The sequence below is a fragment of the Podarcis tiliguerta genome (assembly GCF_965153285.1).
Source record: "Podarcis tiliguerta genome assembly, chromosome: 1".
Taxonomy (NCBI): Eukaryota; Metazoa; Chordata; class Lepidosauria; order Squamata; family Lacertidae; genus Podarcis; species Podarcis tiliguerta.
The window spans coordinates 108,134,066-108,145,306 of record NC_139534.1 but is presented as its reverse complement, the minus strand read 5'-3'; the positions used below and the strand labels follow the sequence as shown (position 1 = coordinate 108,145,306).

The window sequence follows — 11,241 nt, the reverse complement described above, 5'->3', positions numbered from 1 at the left end:
TAAACAGATGTGTCTTCAGGAGCAGGCGGAATGCCAACTTCACAAGAGGCCCCTTCCACTACACAGCAATGTATTTGTGTTGTTATAATGTTGCTGCACTACAGTCTTTATATTGTTGTGAGTTTGGGGGAAAGAGATTAGGCTATATGATTGCCGAGTCCCTTCTAATTCCTGGATGCAGCAAGGGTTAGAATCTAATGGCGGATCCCATTGTTGAATTATCCAGGCAAGAGCTATAATGCATGTGTGGTTAGTATAAGAAAGGAAGTTGCTTTGTGCCAGAGGGCAAATGGGTGGCCCCCCTCCCCTGGCTGGTAGTGAGAAAGTCAAAGACCAGGGCAAGTGTGTGGTGGGGCTAGAAGCAGGCAGAGAAGCCTAAGACTGAGAGCCATTCTAGATTTTTGCTTGAACCCAAAGCTGTGGCAATGAGAGAAGAAAGCCCTTCTGGGGTATTGGTGCTGTGAGCTCTTCCATCATAGGCTCAGGTCGTGTATATGTAATAAACCATATATCCTAAAGACTCTGCTGTCTCTGCTGTCCCTCATCCCACGAAATCAACACCCCTGGAATCTTGCACTGCTCCAGCGCTTGGGTTGGTGAGTAACAATAAAATGCTTGCTCGGAATTTGAGCGCCTGCTCCTTTAAGAAGTGGGCGCGGCCTGCCCTCGCACCGCCGCCGCCGGCGCGCGGCTACGCTGGTTTCCCTGGTGGCGGGCGTGCAGCGCTTGCGGGCCGTTCCCAGGAGAAGCTCCGGCGCGGGGCATCATGGGAAGCGTAGTCCCTTCTTCCTTCCACGGCCGAGGCGGCCGGCGGCACTGCGAACTACGACCCCCATGATGCCGAGCGCCGCGGGGGCCCTGGCGCCCTGAGAGGCCGCTCTTCGCCCGGTGGCAGGGCGGCTAGTTCAAGTTGCCATAGCGGCGGGGTGGGTGGAGGAGCCGGCCGGGTGCCGGGCGGTTGGAGCTGGAGGCGTCCGAGAGCCATGCCTCGGCCCTGAGACGGGACGCAGGGCGGGAGGGCTGATCCCAGGACCGAAGAACGGGAGCCCGGTAAGAGAGATCGGTCTGGGCGGGTGTGCGGTGCTGGGAACCCGGGGGTGGGATCTCCTTGGGCCGACGGGGAGTGGGATCCAGTGCCTGGCTGCCCATGGTGACAGTGGGGTGCAGGTCTGGGGGTGGCTGAAAAGTTCCAGGGGGGCCTCTCCTGTTAACGGCTATTGTGGCACTTTCGAAAAGTGCATGAAAAATAAGCATTGCCTGCCATTTGAGGTGGCTCAAAAGTCAACTGAAGGTGACAGCTGCGGTTAAGTTTCTAGTCCTCTGTGTCTTCCAAGCGCGGCAAGATCCTATTCTGGGCAAAAAGAAAAAAAAGATCCATTTTCTTAGGGCAGCTGTCTACCAGCTGCATCTGGTGCCCAGGCTGAGACCCTACCTGCCCACAGACTGTCTCGCCAGAGTGGTCCATGCTCTGGTTAACTCCCGCTTGGACTACTGCAATGTGCTCTACGTGGGGCTACCTTTGAAGGTGACCTGGAAACTACAACTAATCCAGAATGCAGCAGCTAGACTGATGACTGGGAGTGGCCGCCAAGACCGTATGTAGGTCTTTCAGGACCGAACACTGGTCCTGAAAGACCTACATTGGCTCCCAGTGCGTTTCCGAGCACAATTCAAAGCGTTGGTGCTGACCTTTAAAGCCCTAAATGGCCTCGGTCCTGTATACCTGAAGAAGTGTCTCCACCTCCATCGTTCAGCCTGGACACTGAAGTCCAGCTCTGAGGGGCTGCTGGGGGTTCCCTCACTTCAAGAAGTGAGATTACAGGGAACCAGACAGAGGGCCTTCTCGGTGGTGGCACCCGCCCTGAGTTATGCCCTCCCATCAGACATTCAGGAAATAAACAAGTATCTGACTTTTAGAAGACACCTGAAGGCAACCCTGTTTAGGGAAGTTCTTAGTGTTTGATGTTTTGTCGCGTTTTTAATATTATGTTGGGAGCCACCCAGAGTATCTGGGGAACCCCAGCCAGATGGGTGGGGTATAAATAATAAATTATTGTTATTATTATATTATTAGTCATAGCAGCGCAGCAGTGTGATGCTGTTTTAACATTTTTGGCTTCATTTGGCGTGAAGTCTGTTTTCTTCCTCATTCCAGGCCTTATAGCCTTGACCCATAGGCCTGATGGAATGTGGGAATGGTCCGGTCCTAACTAAGCACTTTTGAGGGGCGGGGCTGACCAGTCATCTAATTCAGTATTTTCTGCTCTGTGGTGGCTCTCCGGGATTTCAGTTTCTCCCAGCCCTGTTCAGAGATGTCAGGAATTGAACCTGGGACCTTCTGCATGCAAAGCGGATACCCTACTACCACTTTCACCTACTAGTAAGCTGAGTTAAGGTCTGTTTCCAGGGAGGGCTGCAATTCTGTGTGCTCATAGTTAGGAATATGCCTAACTGAAGGCAATGGGACTTGCAGCTTGGTGCTGTGCATCTGAGGTTTAGCAACTTGAGATGACAGTGGCCAATTATTTTTCTCTGGCTTGTGTTCCAAGGAGGCATAGGGATTGGGAAATAGGGATTTCAAACCTGATGAGCAATTTAAGCAGTTTGTACAATGCACTTTCATCCAAATACACACACATTCAGCATGGTGTGAAATATGATGTTTGCAATATGATGTTGGGGTGATGCTGGGGTGGGATTGTGTAGTAGCTCTCTGTGGTAGTTGCTGTGCTTCCCTGTCACCTGTCTGTAGCACATCCTCTCCCCATATGGAAGTCTGTAATGTTTGTGAGGAACAGGTCTCTGCCCTTACAAGAAAGTTAAAAACATGAAGTGTGTAGATAATTGCCCTTGAATTGAGGCAAGCTTTACAGCTATGGTAAGAAGGGAAAACCTTATATTTCACATGAAGTAGAATAAAATAAGGCTTGATCAACGAAATGGCAGATTTCTGATACTGGACAATGTTTTCTGTCTGTATGAAAGGCTAAGAATAGTATTCAAGTTGTTTCATCACATCCCTTTTCAGCGGTTCCTCTGTGGCTGCATAGAAAGTTTCTATGTTGTGCTTAACATTTTTGAGCTGCTTGTAATTTAAACACAACATAGTGCAATATGGACTACAAACGGGTTGCCAAGTTGTGGTGTTGTCAAAAAATCTGATCTCTTTTTCCTTTCTCCCTATTTTTTCAATGGTTCTGTTCTGTTCAACTGCATTGACTTAATTCAGAGTGGGTTAAGCAAAAGCTAAAATGTCACAATTGTCACCAAGATCTCTTTTTGACTCAGCTTCCTTTTCCTGTTAATTTCAGGGTAGAGAAGTTGTGGCTTGTTCAACTGTTTCAGCACTGTTCCTCAGGCAACAGGCTGAAAAATATGTGCCGTGTTTCTGATATAAGCCCTGCTTTCTTTATTCTGTTTATGTATGTAGCTCAGTATAGCTTGATCAGGGCAGATACTGTGTCTGCAGAATTGTGGAGCTCCTTGGAAGCTTTACCAGAGGTCCCTCAGTGAGAAGTTCAGTAATGGTATTCCCAAAACTATAGCTTTCCTGCTTCAGTACTGATCTTCCCCTGAATTTACAAGTGTGAGGATGGTTGGGTGTGTTTTAGATGTTCACAGGACAGCTTAAGATTGAAACAGCTAACCAAGGAAGCAACAGCATGTGAGCAGAGTATGCCCACAGTTCTAAGGTCTTCATCTGATCTAAGAGCCTGATCTAAGGTGGGTCACAACAGCAGCACTACCACTATACAAATATATGTTTAACATTAAGAAAAAGGTTTCCAAGTGCATGGTTGTACTAAAGATGGGTTCTGGAATTGAAAGGGTTCGGTGTGCAGAGGTTCTGTGATCGATTTTCATAGCTAAGTCAATGTGAAAAGTGTTTCTTAATGAGATAAGTTAGAAAACAGCTGATCAGAGCAACCAGTGTTCTTTTGCCTGGGAGGAACTTGTTCCTGTTTTTATGATGCTGTTTTAGTTTTTTATTATACTGGTTTTTTTAATGTTAGTTTTGTATACCACTCAGGGATTTGAAAAAATATTAAGCAACCTAGAAATTCTTTTAAATAATTACTGCATATGTGTGCGTGTTTGGGGAATGAGGCAAGCACTGTTTTAAAAAAGACTTTCCCCCAAACTGTTCAAAACACTGTTTTTCTTAAAACAAGAGGAGCAGTAAAAGAAAACTTTAAAGTGGTTGGGTTTTTACCACCACAAGTGTGTGTTTTAAGTACAACTAATGTAGAAGATTCCTAACTCCTTGCATACAATTTCTATCGCTGTGTTGTTTTATCAGTTTTTAGCAGATCTCTGAAAGATGTTGCCTTAGGTCATTCATCTTTCAAAGATCTGCTAACTAAAAATAGCTTGTGAGCTTTTGAGGACTTTTGGAAATAGTCTATGCTAAGAATGCTGAGGATCCATGGATCTATTAGGATGCAAGAGTTGCTTTTTGCAAAAATTAAGCCATAAAAATGGTTTCCACTTAGTAACTTACTGAGGTATGTATAAGATTCATATAAATACATAGTAGAAAATTGTCTTAATTTTGGGATGAATGTATCCCATTCAGCCAACTACTTTGTCCTTCTTCTCTTTTCAATGCTGCCCTTGGCAGTGACTATTAAACAAGCCTTTCTTTTCGCTCTGTAAGAAAGTGGATTCTCTTTAGAACTGAGCTTTTGCTGTTGGGATTGCTGTACTAAAAATAGCAGTTTATAGAAGCTTGAATATATGGCACAGCTGCAAGGTTGGTTGCGCCAGTGAGAAAATACTTGTGACTGGCTGTGTGTCTGGCTGCACCATAATAATGTCACAGTACATGATCTTAAGGATGTGGCACAGACTGGTTACATGTCAGGGCAGTGGTTTTAAGTTCATCATTCATGCCAGGACAGTTTTTTAAGTTCTGAATTTGGCAAAGCTAAAATCAAAGAAGAAGAAGCAGGAAACTGTCCCGGAGGAAAGTCTGGAAACCGTAAGTGAGAGCTTTCCTCCTTTGCCATAAAAAATACACAATGGATAGAGATGAATCCTACATGCTACCAGAGATTTTCAGGAACAGAGCAAAGCAATCTGATCGAGTTCATATCATGACAGATCAGGAGAAGAAAATAGGATAGTACCAGAGTTCCCTACACAAATGTGTAGGGATTGATTGTTCTCTTGCTATCACCCATATGGTTACATCATTTTTATAGAGATCTACACATCTGCAGGGTGAGATAAGGAGGTGAAGGTGCTCCTTCAGATGCTCTTACCTTCAGGGCTTTGGAGAAGGGTAACTGGGAAGAGATCCTTATTAGTGATGGCACAATGTCTATGGAATCTTCTGCCCAGAAAGCGTAAGGGAGGTGCCAGGGTGAAACATTTTTATCCAAAAGGGTTTTAGTGAATACTATATGGGGTAGATGTTGACTGTTTCTTTACTGTTCTGTAAAAAGTATTCCCTTTTTACAGATGCTTATTGGTTGGGTGGAGATGATTGTCTTATGCTGTCAATTGCTTTGAAAATTGTGAAAGTAGAAAAGTGGCATGTAAACTTAAAACATTGGAACAAAAGTATTGTAGGGGCCTCAGTGTGTGTGTGTGTATTATGTTTGATAGAAGGTCATACCTTACTCCTTCTCAACTCTTGTCTTCGGTTAAAGTTTATTGTTTACTTTGTTCCATAGAATTTATTGGGAGCCAATGGAAGTCAAGCCACCTCCAATCTGCTTATCCTCATCTAGGCTTTTGTGGGTTTTTTTTTTTCTGGTATAATGCCAGAGTATGATATTTTGGGACATTTCATATGCCTGCTATTTGTTCAGTCCTCCATATTCTACAAATGGTTCTACTGTTTTATTTCTTACTTGGTTCTGAAAAGTAGCTAATAAGTAATGAAATAAATAAATATCATGGGCTGCTGTTGCTTTCTTTTTGAAGATACCAATGGCCGATTCATCCAGCGAATCTGACAACTTCCATCGTAGAATTGGGAGGCGTGGTCCTATAAGGGCAACCAGAGTCCGAAATCACGGTGGTGCTGAAGATGTTACAGAGAAGATCCATACTTTAGCAAGCACATTACAGGTTGCTAACAGAACTACATTTTTCAAAGCATGTTTTTATGTTTCTTGTGCAAAGAAAAGAAAGGGCTTCAGATCCATCCACTGTGTCACATGTCTTGCGGTGCTGTATCTGTGAGAAATATTGCTAGACACTTTAAAAAGTTTGGAGCATGTTTTGGAATAAACCAGAGAAATTACTGCAGTTATTTCTGTTAGCTGTTTTAATGCCATGTTGCATTGGCACAAAATCATCTGGGCTACAGCCCAGAAGCATTGTTACCTGCTAATAAGTTCCATTGACATCAGAAAAATATCTGAGAAAAAATATATATGCATAGAATCAGCGAGTAAGGCTATTGATACTATAGCATATTTCTGCACCAGTCTTTAGCTGACCTCTGTATATTAATAATTTTGAGATGAAGTGATGCTGTACCTAATATTCTACACATAGTGCCTTGTGAGCACTGTGACTTTCTCGCCCACTTTTTAAAAAGTATGGGTGATTGTCAACGAAATCTTGTGCTAGTGTGACAGGCTTTCCCCGCTCCCCCTGCATGTTCCCTGCACCACCCCTAAGTCTGCTGTGGTGGGAACCCTAGAACAGATTTATGGGGCATGTGGAGGGAACAACAGTGGGGAGACCCTGTTGTGCTAGATAGCAAGGAGAAATTCTTGTGCTTATGGAAAGTTCACTTTTGTTCAGTGTTGAATACACACACACACACACACACACACACACCATATGTATATATTGTATCATAATGCAAGCTTGTCCTTAGCCATGATTATTGGATCAGAAACCTGCTTCAGGAATTGCATGTGCCCATTCATCTGGAGTGCACATTCCCTTCCTGTCATCTGTCACGGACCCACACAGTTGGGTTATCCACATCCATCCTCAATAAGAGCTGTCTTCATGCTGTCGCCTGTATTCATGAAGGATATGAAACCTGTGTGCATGTTTGGATATGCAGCCTCTGTTCAGCATTTTCAAACACTGAGGTGCCTGATTTGGCATTAAGCAGAGTAGGGACATGGGTGGTGCTGTGGGTTAAACCACAGAGCCTAGGAATTGCCGATCAGAAGGTCAGCGGTTCGAATCCCCGCGATGGGGTGAGCTCCCGTTGCTTGGTCCCTGCTCCTGCCAACCTAGCAGTTCGAAAGCACATCAAAGTGCAAGTAGATAAATAGGTAAGGTAAACGGCGTTTCCGTGTGCTGCTCTGGTTCACCAGAAGCGGCTTAGTCATGCTGGCCACATGACCCGGAAGCTGAACGCCGGCTCCCTCGGCCAATAAAGCGAGATGAGCGCCACAACCCCAGTCGTCTATGACTGGACCTAATGGTCAGGGGTCCCTTTACCTTTACCTTTTAGAGTAGGAGAAGTGGCACAGGTTTACAGGGGGGTAGTGTTTGTGGTTGAGGTTTTTCTTTTAATGATGTTTTCTTTTCCCATGCTTTTCTTAAGGATACCAATCGGAACCTGAAACATGTGGACCAGATGCTGGGCCAGTATCGAGAATACAACAATGAACAGGCAGACGCAATTGCAAATGTGAGCTGCTGTTGGTAAAATCTAAACTCACCAGGTTATGCCCCTAAACGTTTTGCTGGATGTATCTTCCTATTTGCTGGAACTGTAGCCAACTTTGCTCTGCTTCACTCTTTTAGGTGTGGGTGGTGGAGGAAGGCTGTGGTCTGCCAGGCTGCATGGCAGACTTGTTCTCTTTTTGCCACCTTCCGTTCCAAGCCGAGAAATGCTACTCTTTTCATTGTTTCTGACAGCGACCTTTTCTTTCCACCTGAACCCTGCTATGCTGCAACTAGAGCATTTCTTTCATCCCCACCTTGTGTTCAGTGTGGGAAACTTCAGGCCTTGTGAGTTTCTCCAGCTAGTCCTTGGAGCTCTCCTCAGGCCGAACTGCTAACTTCCCCTACTTCAGACCCCCAGGTGTTTTTGCCTGGCTGGAATGTGTCGTTGAACTCTGATAATGCCTCTTGCTTGTCTGCTTGGAGGAGAAAAAGGAGTGCCTGAGTGTGTGTAGAAACTAATCTCCTTTTCCCAGGGAAATTTTGAATATGTTGCTCTGCCTGCTTTTTGCTCTGGACCTGCCTACTGCTGGCATGTGGCCCTCAGGAGATTGCCAAGAAGTGAATGTGGCCCTTGGGCATAAACAGCTTCCCTATCCCTGTCATACAGGGATCCTTCCTGCCCTAATGTAGTTAATTAATTAACAATTCAGTTTTTTACCTGTCCTTCACTGTAAGGTCCCAGGGCAGGTTGCAACAATTTAAAATATATCATTAAAGTATTTTTGCCTTGTTTGTTTGTGTTTTGTTTCTTAGAAACTCGTCTCAAAAAAATGGCCTTGGTCCACCAAATCACAAACCTACCTTTGTGTCTAGAACATTCTCTCCTAGCTAGATCTAATAAACATAAGAACTCAACACCTTGTTGCAACCGAGTTAAAAACTAACAGTGCTGCTAATGTGAGCTCATGAAAGCAGATGAAAAGTATATGAATTACATGTCTCATTCAGCATTTGGAGCAAATTCAAATATTCATGGGACATATCCTTCTCTGCACAGGGGACAACTGTCCCAGATAGGACTTGAACATTTCAGAAACACCTCTTCCATGGTGATACTCTGTTATGCTAAGAATTTCAGCCAATGTGTGTTTGTTGTCATGTGTGGCCACAACTGCATGCTTTTCTTAGAAGTCATATCTATTTCTCCCCCCAACCCCACAGGTGTCATATAGCTATTCAGCTAGTTACTGTATTTGTTCACATACAAAGTCTCTTGCTGTCCCCACCTAATGAGTCGTCATTTTAATGCAGCTTAAAGAAACACTGGAGCAGTCCATAGGTCAACTCAGAAGCCAACGGTTATTGAGAAATTCTGGAGTAAGAAGTGCATCACTTTCAAGCTTATATCCTAGTGACCTGGATGGTGGAGCCCCAGGTATGTTTCATTTAGCTCTGGAGTATCCAAACACTTGATTTTAAAAGATGTTGTTCAATAACTTAATAAGCTAGTAGGCTGAAAGGTCTGATCCTGAAGCTGAGGCTCCAATACTTTGGCCACCTCATGAGAAGAGAAGACTCCCTGGAAAAGACCCTGATGCTGGGAAAGATGGAGGGCACAAGGAGAAGGGGACGACAGAGGACGAGATGGTGGGACAGTGTTCTCGAAGCTACCAGCATGAGTTTGACCAAACTGCGGGAGGCAGTGGAAGACAGGAGTGCCTGGTGTGCTCTGGTCCATGAGGTCATGAAGAGTCGGACATGACTAAATGACTAAACAACAACAGGCTGAAAGGTGTCATGTATGCATGAGTGTAGGGGAGGTGGACTGCTTGAGTTCACTTAAAATATAGTTATGTGACCCTTCTATCACAATGTAAACTGTGTTTATGCATATTTCTTAAGAAGGTTATGCTAATTTGCCTTTCTTTTATCTTGTGAAGAAGGTCGTCATTTCCAGCCTACCTCTCCCCTCAGAGATTATAGCGACACCCTGGGTACGCGGCGGTGGCGGTCTAGGTCTGCTGTCCGATTTGTTGACCGTGGAGATAATCCAGATCAGGTAGGTAGCCATCCTTAACAGAAGGTAATAAACACCAAGCACATTTGTGCAGTCCCAGTAAACCATAGTTTGGCTTACCATGACGTACGAACCAGGCCGCTGTAAATATAGTTTGCACAAATGTCTCGTGTTTATGTGTGTGTGTGTGTGTGTGCAATGATTTTGAGGCAAAGAAACCTATCTAAATCGATGATTTTAAACTCTGTTCTTTCCTATTGCAGCTGCACTCTTTACACCAGTCACTCAGAGATCTTAGCAGTGAACAAGTTCGTTTGGGAGACGACCTCAACAGAGAGCTTTCCAGAAGAAATCGGTATGGACAGAGTGTGATTTTGCTTGACAAAATAGTGTAGAAAATAGACTTTCCACTCAGAGCACTGGCCCTCCTCGAGACTACAAAATCCTAGAAAATTTCCTTCTTGGTGAATTCACGGAGTGGTGCTTCTTGGGTAATAACTAGTTGATTTGAGAATCCAGTTCTAGGACTCCTTTGCATGAAACATTTTTATCATGTAGGAAAAAGTGTGAACACTTATCATATAGGAATTGCAGTTTAAGAACTCACTTTGCCATGATTACAAGGGGTTGGCAGCTTCTGCATGCAAAGAATGACAGGTACCCTATGCAGACATTGTCCTTGTGGGGAGAGCCTATACAGAGTGGGGTTGTGCCCACCTTATTAACTGAAATTCACTTTTGAATAGGGGCTTCCTTTCTAATTTGGAGGGGGGGGAAAGGGGGGGGGTTACTTCACTCTGTGTTGCCAGCTGTGAGTTTCTCCTTTCTCTTTACACAAAAAGTGGTAATCTAAAAAAACTCAACAGGCAACAAAATAGTACAGAACTTTGTTTGTTTTGGGGGGGGGGGTGCATATGCTATAGTGACAGGTGTTATGCAGATGTTACCATATTTTTCGCCCTGTAGGACGTACTGGCCCATAGGACGCACCTAGTTTTTTTGGGGGGAAATAAAGAATTTTTATTTTATTTCCCCCCCAGCCGCGAGGCTTGCTGATAGCTTCCTGAAGCCTGGAGAGCGAAAGCCTGCATTCGTCCCATAAGACGCTCACAGATTTCCCCTTCATTTTTGGAGGGGAAAAAGTGCGTCCTATAGGGCAAAAAATACAGTAAGTTTTATAGGCACAGTGTGGGGAGTGGGATTTACCAACATGCCTCACGTCCCCATGTTGGATGTCACATACAAACTGGGCTCAGTCTAGATGGCAGGAAACCTCGGAACTGCAGATCAGATTTTGCAGATCAGAATTATGCACACTTGGCTCTATGTTCATCGGCTTCTATTCAAGCAAGATATCTGACATGAGCACATCAGGCTTGTTGGCTCACCTGTGTGCCCCACCCTGCTCCCCCCTAGCAAATAGACTTTCCCTATTAAGGGTAATGGTGTCTCCATAACATTAATAGATTTAGTTCTGCATTGTTTTGTTGACTTAAAAAAAAAGCAACTGTCTTTTGTTTGCTGGAAAATAAGTTCATGGCTAGTAGTACTGAATAAAGCCGTGCCCCGTTTCTTTGTTTATAACTTAGTTGTGTTGCTCTACTGGAAATTTGCTATGCGAGAGTTTCTTCTAG

The 11,241-nt window shown here is 44.4% G+C and overlaps 1 protein-coding gene across 8 annotated transcripts in view; it reads left to right on the top strand.

Moving 5' to 3' along the window:
- Window positions 1-796: 796 nt before the first annotated feature.
- The window catches only part of CEP128 (centrosomal protein 128), a 176,195-nt gene continuing 165,750 nt past the window's right edge, over window positions 797-11,241 (top strand). For 2 of the 8 annotated variants that reach the window (XM_083447797.1, XM_083447798.1), the window contains exons 1-6: window positions 843-1,050; window positions 5,932-6,078; window positions 7,526-7,612; window positions 8,902-9,025; window positions 9,531-9,649; window positions 9,871-9,962. In XM_083447797.1, the coding sequence (XP_083303923.1) occupies window positions 5,938-6,078; window positions 7,526-7,612; window positions 8,902-9,025; window positions 9,531-9,649; window positions 9,871-9,962 (563 nt within the window). In that variant the 5' untranslated portion in view covers window positions 843-1,050; window positions 5,932-5,937. Of the gene's footprint in view, window positions 1,051-3,585; window positions 3,724-5,931; window positions 6,079-7,525; window positions 7,613-8,901; window positions 9,026-9,530; window positions 9,650-9,870; window positions 9,963-11,241 lie in introns of those variants that run through there. The other 6 variants (XM_083447800.1, XM_083447799.1, XM_083447796.1 and 3 more) reach the window with 4 other exon arrangements.